This window comes from Cajanus cajan, chromosome 9, assembly GCF_000230855.2.
Source record: "Cajanus cajan strain Asha chromosome 9, NIPB_CcT2T_4, whole genome shotgun sequence".
NCBI lineage: Eukaryota > Viridiplantae > Streptophyta > Magnoliopsida > Fabales > Fabaceae > Cajanus > Cajanus cajan.
The window spans coordinates 4,977,901-4,992,682 of NC_138525.1; the positions used below are offsets into that span (position 1 = coordinate 4,977,901).

The following is a 14,782-nucleotide window of genomic DNA, read 5'->3' on the forward strand; positions in this document are numbered from 1 at the left end:
TGTGCAAGTTCCGTTAATGAATTCAACTCATTTCCATAACCCTAAAATGTCAATAAATACACTCATAAAACTTTTTTTTTTTTTAATTTCTCATATTTATTCTCTTTTTAAAATAATCTTGTACTATACACAGTCGAATATCTAATATGGACATATTTTTCAACAAAAATGTAAACTTGGTTTATCAAGCTACGAAGACCACTTCTTTCATCATACACAACCTCAATTAGTATACTATAAAATAAATATTCCATACAATAATATATATAAAAATATATCATTAAATTAACATTTATTTAATATATATATATATATATATATATATATATTAGTATTAATTTTATATGAAATTTAATAACATATTTTATGTGTTAATATAATATATACTTACAATTTTTAACAATATATCAACATATTTATATCTATATAATATAGTTAAAAATAATTTTTAATAACAAATATTGTATTGCTATATAACATTTTTTATTAATTGAAAGTTATTAAAATTAATAATAAGAAGAATATTATTGTAAAAAATAAATGTTGTTTTATCTATAAAGAAAGGTAAAAGTCTAACATCTAGGGTATGTTTGGTTTGCCGTTTAGGCATCCAAACGGAAGTTTAGTTTGCATTGAATGTTGTACCCATTTGTTTGTTAATTTTTTTTTACTTTACGTTAAACTTTATTATCTTCAAAATGTACGTTACATCCAAAGCAACACTTATGTTACTTTTTCATTGAACGAGAAGTTTCCGTTTCTTAATTCTCTTTTCACCCGTAACATTTAAATTTCTTCAACTACTGGCAACGGTCACCATTACTCTCACCCACCAACTTGAAGAAGTAATAAATCTAGTATATTACTTGGATTTGAAACATTTTTTGCTTGGACATATAGAATTTCTCCTCCTCCTCCTCTGCTTGTTCCAGATCCATCTACATGTGAGCTCTCTGATTTTGAATTTCTTAACTTTTTTTTTATTTTTTTGGATTCATCTTCATGTTGGCTCTCTGATTTTGGATTTCTAACTTGGTAAGATTTTGTTATTTCCCCTTCTTGTGCATAAAAGTTTTCTTAACTTTTTAAATTCATTATTGTTATTATCTCTTTTGAATCGTTGATTTTTTTTTCCAGATTCATCTATTGTTGATTTTATCTTCAAATGTGCACACTATTGTGATGAATTATTTTTTTATAATTTATTATACTAAGTTGAATGAGGCTATAAATGAATTGTGATATTTTTTTATAATAGATTAATGAGTAACGACAAGAGAAAAAGTCTTGTAGATACTTCTCTTGTTGATAATGAAGGTGTTAAGGCAAAAGCTGCATGGGATGTGAAAGTCACCGAGATGTTTGTTAAATTATGCTTGGATCAAGTTTATAAAGGAGAACGAAATGGTACTAACCTTACAAAAAAAGGGTGGAAATTCGTTGAATCTGAATTCAACATGAAAAGTGGAAGAAAATATGGCAAGAGTCAATTTAGAAACAAATGGGATAATCTTAAGAAGGAATGGTCAATATGGTACAAGTTGTTTGGAAAAGAAACAGGTTTAGGATGGGATAATGTAAGGAATACAGTAGATGCTTTAGACGAGTGGTGGGATAAAAAGCAAATGGTATGAAGTCTTTTAATGTGAAGTTAGAAGTTTTTAAATTCCTTTATGTAATACAATATGTTGATTAGTTGTAACATACAGGAAAATCCACTTTATGGAAAATTTATATATAAAGGACTTGCTTTTGCCAATGATTTAACTACATTATTCAAGGATGTGGTGGCTAATGGAAAATTCAGTTGGGTACCTTCTTTTGGGATATTACCTAATGATATAGGTGAAGATGATGTATATCGTCCATGCTTTGAGAGTGGTGATATAGAGGAAGGATCAGGAGATAGTGAAGAAATTATACCCACTAGTGCTGGAATGAGTTCTGAATTGCGAAATATTAATTTAAGCACTTCTGAAGGAAGCAATAGTGAAAGAAGCATTGGCAAGAGGAAAAGGGTTGGAGCTTCTGAAAAAAATGAAAGTAAAAATGTGAAAGCTCCTGCCTCAAAAAAAATAGCTGAAGCAATAAGTAGAATTGCATCTACATCTGAGTCACGTTCAAATGCTCTAAACACACTAGTAGTACTTGGCACATCAATTCCTGAAGTGATGGATGAACTTGACAAAATAATAGAAATTACAAGTGATGACGATTGGCATGCCAGATGCTCTCAACTTATGTTATCCAAGTCTGCTAGAGAAATGTTTGTAGCTTTAAAAGGACATAAACAAAGGCTGTTGGGTTGGCTAAAGTATGCAGCTTATAATGCATTACCATCCATGAAAAGTTAGTTAAATCATTGTATTAGAATGATACTATTTTGGTATAGTTGAAATTTAGACTTGTGCTATTTTGGTATGACAGAAAGTAGGATCCTAATGTTATTTTGGAAGGGATCAAGATCTGTTTGGTATTATTTTGATGTAGTAGGAATTAGAATGCTGATGTTATTTAGATATAGCAGGAATTAGGATGATTATGTAGCATGAATTAAGAATTATTTTGAAGTGCTAATACTTTTCTGATATCAATACTTTTTTTATCTGATATTTGTATTACAATGTACATTGTCTATATTTTATATGATATCTGCACTTGCTTGTGTTATTTTTTATCTTTATATATATATATATATATATATATATATATATATATATATATATATATATATATATATATATATATATATATATATATATATATACACGTGGATGCAAACATACCGTAACACGCACCTTCCGGCATATACTTCTTGTTTAATTTTTAGCCAAATAGTTATAGTATAAGAATCAAAAAGTTGCGATCAACTTTACGTGCAGGGGACTTTTCCTTGGTAGAATAGTAATATGTTTGCAAATAATAGTATTTTATTATACAAGTTTAATGGATCCAAATAACATGTTTGCAATAATACTATTGATACATGTCATGTATGACATAATAATATGCAGAAGTTTGTTTCAAACACCACATTCAAAATGACATTGACATAAAGACCAACTAGGTAAAGGTGCGTCAAAAAAAATTTGTGTGATTTCCTGTCTTGAATAACTTCAATTTTCTACTAAACTTGAGTTGATACCACAAGTGCATTAATTTTCATTACAAGTTAAGTCAATTTTAACTTTTCCCACTTAAGCTTGCTTACACTAACAGGTTTAAAGCATCAATGGAAGATAGGAATGAAGAGTATGTGGAAGATCGAAATGAAGAATCTACCTTAATTTCTATTTTACAAGAGGATATGAATGAGGCACAAAGATGTCAGTGCATTAATTAGTGAGTATGCAATCAAATATTTATGTAAAGAGCCATGTAGAAGTAGTGATCAAACTGGTCATTCATGGGTACAAGACATTTTGCAAGGACATCCCATTCGTTGTTATGAGATGTTTCGAATGGAAAAACACGTATTTAATCAACTTTATTTTGAATTAGTTGAATGTGGCTTAAAAGCAACTAAACAAATGGAAGTTCAAGAAATGGTAGCAATGTTTTTAAACATGGTTGGTCATGGAGTAGGTAATAGGATGATACAAGAAAGGTTTCAACACTCAGGAGAGACAGTAAGTAGGCATTTCCACAAGGTACTAGTTGCTTGTCTTAAACTAGCCTTTGAATACATCAAGCCACAAGATTATAGGTTTCACCATGTCCATACAAAAATTCAAAAGGATCGACGATATTGGCCATTTTTTAAAAATGCTATAGGAGCAATTGATGGTACTCATATCCCATGTGTAATTAGTCCTAGTGAACAACCTAAATTTATTGGAAGAAAAGGATATCCAACACAAAATGTGATGGCATTTTGTGATTGGGACATGTGCTTTATATTTGCATTACTGGGATGGGAAGGCACCGCACATGATGTGCGAGTATTTGAGAATGCCCTCACAACTCCAACCATGAATTTCCCACATCCACCTTCAGGTATATGTTTCTTGTAATTATTATTTATTTTATTTATATTAAAATTACAATTTACATGACAACAATTCTATTTTTTATTAGGTAAATATTACTTGGTGGATTTTGGTTATCCAACACCAATAAGATATGTTGGTCCATATAAATGTGAACGGTATCACCTTCCTGATTTCAGGCGCTCATTTAGATTTGAAAATTACAATGAGGTGTTCAATTATTACCATTCAAGCTTAAGATGCACAATTGAAAGAACGTTTGGGGTATGGAAAAATAGGTTTGCAATTTTACGTTGTATGCCAAAGTTCAAATTTGAAACACAAGTTCAAATAGTTAGCGCAACAATGACTATACACAACTTTATTAGGAAAAAATCTGAAACTGATTCTGAATTTAAGCGTTATGAAGATGAAAATATAGATGAGTACGAGAATGATAATCACATTAGTGAAGATCAATCCTTACCTTTAACTGTGACATCTTCAACAGAGATAGATCTTGTTCGAGATTCAATTAGAGATCAAATTATAAGTCATATGTAACTTATATTTATTTAGACGCTTATATTTTCCTATCTTGTATTTTATTTTGGAGTATATACAATTAGTTGTTGTATTTTTCCTTTATGTATTCTATTGTACTTAATTCAATCTTGTATTCATTTTTATTTGATTTTTTTTAATAACAAAAAATTATTAAAATAAGTTTGACTAATAATATTAATATCAAAATATAAAATAATAACAATAAATTTTTTTCATCAATTTAAATATACTAAATAACAAAATAAACAATATTAATATCATTATAAAATATATACTCATTTTAGTAATCATACATGTGAAAGTACTTTTCATTAATATTATCCAAACAACTTTTATTTCAACAAAGTACTTCTACAATAAAAGTACCCAAACATAAATCAAGTTATTCTAAACTTACTTTTAACTAAACTTAAGTTCACAAAATTAAGTTCAACTAAACTTAACTTTTTCAACTGAAATCCAAACACACACCTATAGCATGTTTGTTTTCATGTTGAATGAAACTGAACTGTAATTTATCCCTTCCCTTATTTCTACTTTTTTGTTTTGAAAAGTGTAAAAAAACCCGTTAAATAATATTTAAACGGTAAAACAAATACGCTACTAATCAGGCTAATTAAGTACTATTAGTCTATCAGTATATTATTCTGTTAAAATAAAAATCCTTTTTTCATTCTCCCCTTCTTAAAATTTTATTATTTCATGAAGCATATATTAATGTATATAGAATTGGAAGTCATTATCCAACTGAATCCCAAAGAAAGCTTGAGGGTTACTCTATATCACCTTTATTACATTTTGTTTACATCAACAGATCATTGTTGTCGTTTAAAAGATGAGTTTCCCGAGACATCTTTATCACTATATCTTCCTCATCGAATGGAATCAACAAGCTCATATTCTTATCTTCCATTGAACAATTTGGATGTTTTTCTTTTCCTTAAAAACACAACATGTATTGCTGTTAATTATATGCATAGTTGATATGCATCTATAGGTAATGACGGCATATAAAAATTTATGCATGATAACCTTCTTTCTAATTCTTATTCTTAAATACAAGAAAAACTTAGTAACACCAAAAATAAAGAAAGAAAAAAAAAAGAAGAAGAAAACCCTTCGTATAAAAGACCTTTAAATGGAATCAATATCTCCTTTACTTCCGTGGTTGACATTCTTCTAAAAAAAATTAATTAATTAAGATATCGTACACATGCATGCATTAATTATTTTGACACAAAATTCTCGAATATTGTTACACTGTTACAATTGAATAGTGAGACATCTCACATTCTTATATATCATCGATCAGCTATCAGGAAACAAAGTGGATCTTTAATTTTTTGATAAAAACTTAATTGATAAAATTTGTCAATCATATGTGTGTGAAGTGGAGAAAGCTACTTTATGTGTGTGACTAGTAAATCCTACGTTAGTAATAGTAAGTTCTAAAGCACTTGTTAAACGTGTGAGGATATCCGATCCATGTCTTGGAATTATAGAATTTGATTTCTTCCAAGAGGTTGACATATGATATTTGGCAAGTAAATAAATTCATCTTTGATTCTGGCCGATTCTGTGGAGTGTGGACCACATGTCATTCCATTGTTGGATGAGGATAATAAGTAAATTCCACTTTCATCATACCGATAAGGATCCATGGGAGCTAGGACTAACAAATCTATACATAGATTAGCAATGAAATAGGAAGGGGAAAAAAATCGGAAGAAAGAAAGCAATATATTGTTTTAGATAGATAAAGTAAGGAAAAAAGTAGAATTATTTATTTATTTATTTGGACAAGTGAAAAAAATGGAAAAATAAATTACATAAAATATTTTCATTAATTAAGATTTTAATTTTATTATTTTCTAAAAATTACTTATAAAAATATATTAAAAAAATATTGTCTTAAAATGGAACCAGTTCCCTGCCTAAAAGGGTTGGAAGCAATCTCCATGCAAGATTTTTTTTAAAAAAGTTCCATTTCGCTTTCATTTTATTGATAAACATACGGAAGAAATTAATAACTTCTATCTGATTTTTGTCCCCTCTAACTTCCCCACGTACATCTTATTTTTCTTTAAACAAACATGGTGAAATAAGTGTAACTAAGATATTCTCTACTATCTATTTTTGTGTGTTTAACCGTATATTCGGAATACTTTTTAAAGTGAAATTTGTTTTCTTGTAAATATTATAAAATGAGGTTTTTCAAATAAGTTTGTTCGTATGCATGATTAAAAAAATGAAACATCTATTATCTAATTTATACTAAAAAAAATTATATATAATGATATATAAAAAAATGTTACTATAAATATAATATATATATAGATATAAATTTATCTAATATATAATTATATACAATTTAATATTAATTTTAAATAAAATTCAATAATATATATTATATGTTATTATATTTTATATTTATATTTTTAATAATATTATATTTATAATATGAATAAAAATAATTTTTAGTGATAAATATTATCTCTTTAAATGTTTATCTATAATTTTTGTTCTTTGTTGAGACAATTATTTACTAATAATGTTTTCTATTATTTAAATGTGAGAAGGGTATAGATTACATAGAACCCACTTAGAACTTTAGAAGGGTACAATAAAAATTTGTTTGAAACACGTACATTGCATATATTAAATATTAAAAGAAAACACATTTATTATACTTTTTTCACCCAAAAGTATTCGTGACTACGGGAGTTTAAAAGAATATTCAAAGATTTTATTTACATTTATATTTATATTCATAAAAAGAATAAGTTTAATTTGTTGGATTTTATAATTAATAGCTAAAAAAATCATACCAACAATAATCTATTCACAATTTAAGATGTATGATCATTAAATTTATTTATAGAAGTAATTTATAATATGATAAAGTTTTTTTATTATCTTTTTATAAAAGAATTGGTAGGATTTATGAAAATGATTTTGAATTTGTTCAAATGAAAGGAGAGTATGAAAAGAAAATGGCATAACACAAAATGTCAAATTGTCAATGATTCGTGTAGGGTAAGGTTGGAAACGCAATAGTAAAAAAACTGAAAGGAAGGGACGCAGGGAGTGTCCCACAAAGAGGGCAACATCTTATATAACATGCCCTTCTTTTGCTATGTATTTCCCTTTGATTAGATTGACATGACCCCTCTGACATATGTGTGTCTTTGCATGGATTCCAATTTACAAAACGGTGTCGTCTTGCTCTCACTAACCCTCCTCCTAGTGGCTAATATATACCAATTCCATCATACTAAAAGCAAAAGTGGTGTGTATATAAAGATCCAATATCTCCCCAAAGGAATATCACATGGGTGAATGGACGGTTGATGTTTGATTCCTTTCAATCACACCCAACTCCTTTACCCCTACAATTTAAAGCCAAACACTATTATATTTTTGATTTCATTACCATCAATGCCAACAGGTTTTTGCACTTTGCGTTATTCTAAGCCACTCAGTTTTGTTATGCTTCCAATCACACAAGTGAAAAATGTGCACATCTCAATGTAACATAAACCTAGTACTTATTATAAACTTGAAACATACTTGAACCCTTTTGTCATATCAAAAGTTATTTCGTAATTTTTATATATCTGGCCAACATTGTTAAGAAAATCTTAACACTTACTATTTACTTAAGCAAATGCTGAAAATGAGATAAATATAAGGTGTATAAAGCACTTTTTCTCTCTCTTTGGTGTCCATGATGTGAGTGAGTGAGAGATATCCAACAATAGTACGCACAAACAGTGGTAGTGCATAGACCTAAGAGGGTGAGTTTCACATACACATGGATACATCTTTCATTGGGAAGGAAAACTCTGAGTTAAGTTGCAGAGACACACGTTAACCCTGTGTGTAGCCTCTGTGTCTCCACCTGCATTTAACACACAGCACAGCACTGGTGGTGTTTGAGTTTATGTGTAAGAGAGAGAGAGAGAGAGAGAGAGAGTGAGACTAAGATTAAGCAACACTGTTGATGCACAGAACGAAGAAGCTAGACTACACATTCCCAAGGGAGGAGGACTCTGAATCTGAATCTGATTCCACTACCTTTTACAGGCTATAGAGCCAAGAGCCCAAAAATCCCTATTGTTCTGACTGACCATCCATTTAGGTTCTTTGGAGTTTTCTACAAAAAAAAGACTCAGATTTTTTAGCTTCATTTCCGGGAGTACTCTCTGGACAATTATATGCAGTGCTCTTTTTGAGAAAACAGTAAGGTGGGGACTAGGAACAACTGATCCCAGCCAAAGAGGTAGAGCTAGCTAGCTAGCTAGCTAACTAATAGGATTATATTATATCATATCATATACTATGTAAAATACTTATATATATATATATATATATATATATATATATATATATATATATATGTACATGTGATGAGGAGTTTTATATAGCTTTACATATAGAGAGAGAAAGAAACAAAAACAGGTCTTCATTCCTTTCAAGGGTTTAACACAACACACCTTACTTTGAAACTATGATAGGGTTTGGAGGGAACAGTTGCAGTGAGCTTTCTTCGATGGACATGATGAACATGGAAACTAATAGGAAGTTTCTTTCTCTGCCTCTCAGTAACAACCCTGGTCCCCAAATGCACAGTGATAATAGAAGGGTACCTGTCACTGCTAGCAATAGCATCGCTCAGGATCATCACTACAGCCACCACAACCCCACCGACACTTGCAGTGTGAGGGATAAAATCATGGCACATCCTCTTTTTCCTCGCCTCTTGTCCTCTTACCTCAATTGCCTCAAGGTCATCGACTCTAAATTCTTCTTCCTTGCTCAATATTCACACTAGTACAGTTATATCTTTCCCTTTCTTCCTAGTACAACTTGTCCATACATGCACTCTTGAAATTAACTTGTAAACTAAAATTGCACTCATCTATTTCTCTTTCATGGGTTTTATGAGGATTCTGTTGTGGTTATTCTTTTTGATGGTGCGAGTGGAGTGTTTACAGGTTGGAGCACCTCCTGAAGTGGTGGCTAGCTTAGAGGAGTCATGTGCCAAGTGTGAATCCTTGAATGCATCATCAGGAAGGACAGGAAGTGGTTCAATAGGTGAAGATCCAGCTCTGGACCAGTTCATGGAGGCCTACTGTGAGATGCTTATTAAGTACGAGCAAGAGCTCACAAAACCCTTTAAGGAAGCCATGCTTTTCTTCTCAAGAATTGAGTGTCAGCTCAAAGCCCTAGCAGTTTCATCAGATTTTGGTGATTACCCTTAAGTCATTATTTGTTCCTAAACTTCTCTGAGTACTGTGGAGCAATTATGGACCATTTCTTCTTTAGGGAAGTGGGTGCTCGTGAGCTACCAAGATTGAGTGTCAGTGTGTGTGAGAGAAGCTAACTAATAATCCATGATGTGTGACCTATACGGGAGAGAAAAGAAAAGCGAGGGAATTAACAGCACGGCCATGGATCGTTGTTTTACTATCATGGAATTCCTAGAAAACAACAGTGTGAAAGGTTTTGGTTAGAGGCTAAATAAGTAATGATCAGTCGTGGTTTAACTTGCAATCCTTGTAGTAGTTATTATGCGTCTCAATGTCTTTAAACCTTCTGTGGAAGTATGCTGCGAGCTAGTTACTACTCATAACCCTGATCTTCAGAAACAATGTCTTTCAAAGCTTAAAGTTAATTAATATTAATTTGTAGAGTAATCATAACCACACAGCTGATGGTACAGTTAATACCAATAAAAAGGAAAACCACACCTGCGTCTACCGGATAAATGTGTTTTTAGTAACAATGATGTGATACCAAAGTTTATTAATTTGTTTAATATATGTTCTGAATTAGTTGAAAAGGGGTAGTCAAATGACCTTTCTCGTCATAAATAGTGTGATTAGTTATAAAGGAACTTTGATTAAAATCCTTAACAGTATTTTTAAGATTGTTAATAATAATGGGTCCAAGGTGTTTGAACTAGGTCAAAAAGTTTGAAAACGATTATGAGTCAATATTACTGCTCGAGGGGAAATCAAGAAAATGAGATTTTGTTTTATTATTCTAATGATGAAAAGTTTATTCGAACCCCAATGCTGCTTAATTGAGTGACCCATTGTTCATCTTGATGGCTTTCGGATATTTTTTAAGTGTTTTTTCTTTGTAGTTAGTGTGACTTCGGTGTTAATTAGTATTACTCATTTTTTCACAGTACTCAGTGTGTTGTCACCTCTTGCGAGGCATTACTCTTTCTATCTTCTGTTTAATTCCTTCTCTTCATTTAGATGCATGGCTCTTTCTGTCAAAGTCCTTTAAGAACCTAGTAGAAAAAGGAAATTGTTTGTCTTATCTTCTGTTACCAGATGTTTCCTTGTTAACTTTTCCCTCTTTAGCTTAATTCTCAGAATCCCAAGTAAATTTTTAATTTGCATGATTTTGTTACTTCCGTCCTAGTTGTTCTCTATTTGGGTTACATTTTAAGCTCTAAGGTGAATCATCCTGTGTATTAACTTGCTTATTTGAGAGTTATTAAAATATCAAGTTATCTAGTATGCATGGTGGAATAAATTAAGCACTGATCAAAAGTTCAGTTATTAGATATTTCTGAGGAAGTTACAAGTTTCTTAAATTTGCAATTTTCTCCTATTTAGTAAAATACCTACTGCTTGTAATAAAGAAAATTGTTAGTCAAATTTATTTTTCAACATGTTTATTAGGTTATTCATGTCATTTGATAATTCAAAAAATTTGATAATTCAGTAAGTGAACATATATACTTAACATAATGCTTTGTTTAGTTTATACACACACACACATATATATATATATATATATATGTTAGAATCATGTATCTTCCTATAATATTATTCTTACAATCCTCTTAATACTTATGGAAAAAGTATTGACTGAATAATTAAATGTATTTAATATCTTAGAAACAAAACAATAATTCAATGCTTTCTTTATCTAGTAAGGGAATTATAGTAAGAAAATTTAGAATTATTTGATATATTGTTCTTATTTGCTATTGCTGCGTGTGTAAATGTCAGTAATTATGACTGCCATGCAATTTCATGTTGTCAATATTATTTTCCTGATGGATATTTTATATTTATTTGCATGAATTATTTTTACTGATACTTGTCTATTTTCTTTTCCATTTTTGTTGTGGCAATTTGAAATTAAGGTCAAAGTGAATCATCTTCACAGAATGAGGTTGATGTGCATGAAAACAACCTAGATTCTCAAGCTGAAGATCGTGAACTCAAAGTCCAGCTTTTGCGCAAGTATAGTGGATACCTAGGGAGCCTGAAGAAGGAATTTTTGAAGAAGAAAAAGAATGGAAAGTTGCCAAAGGAAGCTCGCCAACAACTACTTGATTGGTGGAACAGGCATTACAAATGGCCTTACCCTTCGGTAACTAATTAAGTTCCACAAACCTTTATAATATATACTATGCTATGGTATGCTTTAGTATATATCTTGACTAATATTCATATTTTCATTACCTTGTTTCCTTTAGACACATTTGAGGATGCTATATAGCTGTTGGTATTAGAAATAAGAATATAGAAACGTTATTTTGTTATGTAGCTGGCATTATTAATTCATAAGGTTTGTTTATTGTTATATATATTCGATGACTAATCTTTTGGTAACGGTGAAAATTGAAAATGTAGGAGTCACAAAAGCAGGCTCTTGCAGAATCCACAGGCCTAGATCTGAAGCAGATCAATAATTGGTTCATCAATCAGAGAAAACGTCATTGGAAGCCTTCTGAGGATATGCAATTTGCTGTGATGGATGCAACTAACTACTATATGGAAAACGTTATGTGCAAGCCATTTCCCATGGATGGCATGCCTATGCTTCTTTAGCACAATCGCCTCCAAAACCTGAGCAGAAAACCCTATCTATTTTGAAATCGTTAATTAGGTTGACAAGTTGCTATGATATGTCATTGAATATTGATGCATGTTTTACTTTAAATTGTAGAAAAAGCAGGATGAAAATCCACGTTATCCTGAACTGCAATCTATGTAAGTGAGCATGAATCTAACTATGTGGTATTTATATATATCTATCTCTTTGTGGAGCATCGCTAGAGATCGATGCTTGTCGTGTATGCGTTTTGTGTTATTTCCTAAATTTAATGAATATAATTTGTTTTCATACGTAAATGCATATATAGATGTACCGGAAAGGAATCAAGAAGCTATTTATGCATATTAATTGTTTAATATCATATTGTCTTGTGTATATTTATATTTTCTCACACCACTTATACATTCATAGATATGGCTGATGTTTACTGTGTTAAAGATGGTTGTAGTGTTTTACTATGATGGTACATGTGTTCTCATCGTTGAGCTTCTTGTAACCAAGATTTGTCATCCTTGAGGATTGAGTCTGGTTTTGTTGCTTGCAATAAACATGGTGTTTCAATGGAGCAGTTTGCTAGGAAGGAGTTTTGCACCTCCTTGAAAAACATAAACGAAAATAGGCATAAGCCATGAGGTACATACGAGCAAAAGGATTTAAAGAGAGAAATTCACATTTATATAGGAATACATTTAAAATTACGTGGTTCATAAAATTGAAGAAAAATGTTAAAAATCACAATTTTTACACTTGAATAAAAATTTTAAATAGGAGTTAGATCCATTAAATTTTATAATTTTTAATAATTTTTTTTCTTGTAGTAGACAGAATGTTAGAAATAGTGTTCTAGAAATCATTGCAAGTATTTTCTGGTTGAAATAATCCTGGCATGTACTTTCATTCTTAAGTATAAATTATGCTTAATCACTACATTTCCTTACATGAATATTTGAAGCAGTAATATTGAATACTTTTAGTTAGTTATTCGGGAATTTTTTTTAAAAAAAATAATACTCAAAATCTTCATTTAACATTAAATAAATGGAATATTTAAGTTAAATTTGAAAATTACTAATTAAATGATCTTTATTAATTAATTAAATGAAAGAGTTTAATTGTTTAAAATAAAATTTTAAATATTTAATTATTAACATTTTAGTTTATAATTTTTATTAATAAATTATTCCTTTTATCAATTAAGTTTAGTCTTTTAATGTTTCAAAGTATTTTTACTTTTATATTTTGTTTGTATTTATGAATGTTTATGCAATATACTGAATTGGATTATAAAAAAAAACTAAAATATACTGAACACTTAATAGTTTGAAATAAAATCATTCATGCATGTATATGTGGATTCTTTGTAAGGAGGGAATGGGATTGAGCATAGCAATGGAATTGGAAACCCTGTCCACCCAAACAAAATAATCATCCACTAAGACTATTGATTTTACTCCAATGAAAGTTTGTGAAAAGCGTTAAAAGAGGATCTTACAATGAATAATTCTTAATTCATTTGAAACCTATTATTAAATTCTTATTCGAGTTCTTATTACAGAAACAAATTATATTAGTAGTAGAATATTAATTAAAAAACTAGTGCACTTTTTTGATGCTTAAGAAAGAAAAGCTAATTAGAAGTCACGAGTAAAAACAAAAACATCAATATTTACGAAGCGGTGAAAAGAGTATCAAAAAATGAAACTAATTAATTGAATAATATATGAAACATGTTACATGTAAATTTTTTTGGAGGGAAATGTTACATGTAAATTAATATGTATATATATAACCTTCAAGTTAGTACTACAATAGTTATTTTAATGGTCGTATATAAAACAAACTTCTTAAAAACATTCATTTACTATCTTAATAATCTTATAAAACTTTGTTTTTCAATGTCGATAATGAATACCTAGCTTAAATCATCATGCAACTATTACAAATTTCCAATCGTTAAACCATCTTAATACTGCAATTTTAATCTATTTTTTAAGTACTGTCACGGATATGATTTACAGATAAATTATTTTAATTATATTTTTAAGTTTCAATTATTATATATTTTCATATTGCATATTCTATTATTAATCTTATATTATATCTTAAACATTTCTTATTATATTTAAAATAAGATAGAAATACATATACTTAAATAGACATCATTTACTATTAAATATATGGATGAATTAATATGAAATTGTTTCATTTTAATTAATGATTTTAAGTTCAAATTTTAAATATATGACCGTGTTAAATACTTATAAAGAAACTTTATTGTTCAATAATTTTACTTCTCTCGATCAATACTATCTCTAATGAAGAATATATATATATATAATATAGAAAAAATATCATAATATTTTTATATTAATTAGTGT

General features: G+C 29.4%; 3 protein-coding genes across 5 annotated transcripts; all 3 read left to right on the forward strand.

The window, feature by feature from the left end:
* Positions 1-1,262: 1,262 nt before the first annotated feature.
* Positions 1,263-2,354, forward strand: LOC109796401 (uncharacterized). The gene is made up of 2 exons (XM_020356075.1): positions 1,263-1,628; positions 1,710-2,354. Exons 1-2 carry the CDS (start codon positions 1,263-1,265, stop codon positions 2,352-2,354), a joined length of 1,011 nt encoding a protein of 336 aa, XP_020211664.1.
* Positions 2,355-2,860: 506 nt separating this feature from the next.
* Positions 2,861-4,616, forward strand: LOC145951717 (uncharacterized). The gene is made up of 2 exons (XM_083063614.1): positions 2,861-4,009; positions 4,121-4,616. Exons 1-2 carry the CDS (start codon positions 3,312-3,314, stop codon positions 4,530-4,532), a joined length of 1,110 nt encoding a protein of 369 aa, XP_082919740.1. The 5' UTR covers positions 2,861-3,311; the 3' UTR covers positions 4,533-4,616.
* Positions 4,617-8,233: 3,617 nt separating this feature from the next.
* LOC109797386 (homeobox protein knotted-1-like LET6) lies at positions 8,234-12,645 on the forward strand. 3 transcript variants are annotated; one of them, XM_029271027.2, is made up of 5 exons: positions 8,234-8,782; positions 9,053-9,324; positions 9,533-9,785; positions 11,707-11,936; positions 12,200-12,645. In XM_029271027.2, the coding sequence occupies exons 2-5, from the start codon at positions 9,088-9,090 to the stop codon at positions 12,395-12,397; spliced, it is 918 nt and encodes a 305-aa protein (XP_029126860.1). In that variant the 5' UTR covers positions 8,234-8,782; positions 9,053-9,087; the 3' UTR covers positions 12,398-12,645. The 3 variants fall into 3 exon arrangements, with proteins under 3 accessions (XP_029126860.1, XP_020213002.1, XP_020213001.1); XM_020357413.3 differs by having other exon boundaries at positions 8,238-8,817; XM_020357412.3 differs by lacking the exon at positions 8,234-8,782 and having other exon boundaries at positions 8,956-9,324.
* Positions 12,646-14,782: the final 2,137 nt, after the last annotated feature.

Excerpts from the sequence above, each read along its gene's own strand:
- LOC145951717 (XM_083063614.1), top strand. The coding sequence starts at position 3,312 with ATGAGGCACAAAGATGTCAGTGCATTAATTAGTGAGTATGCAATCAAA. Across the intron at positions 4,010-4,120 it reads CCTTCAGGTATATGTTTCTT|ATATGTTGGTCCATATAAAT; the intron begins GTAATTATTATT and ends AACACCAATAAG.
- LOC109796401 (XM_020356075.1), top strand. The coding sequence starts at position 1,263 with ATGAGTAACGACAAGAGAAAAAGTCTTGTAGATACTTCTCTTGTTGAT. Across the intron at positions 1,629-1,709 it reads GGTGGGATAAAAAGCAAATG|GAAAATCCACTTTATGGAAA; the intron begins GTATGAAGTCTT and ends TGTAACATACAG.
- LOC109797386 (XM_020357412.3), top strand. The coding sequence starts at position 9,046 with ATGATAGGGTTTGGAGGGAACAGTTGCAGTGAGCTTTCTTCGATGGAC. Across the intron at positions 9,325-9,532 it reads CTTACCTCAATTGCCTCAAG|GTTGGAGCACCTCCTGAAGT; the intron begins GTCATCGACTCT and ends GAGTGTTTACAG. Across the intron at positions 9,786-11,706 it reads AGCAGTTTCATCAGATTTTG|GTCAAAGTGAATCATCTTCA; the intron begins GTGATTACCCTT and ends TTTGAAATTAAG.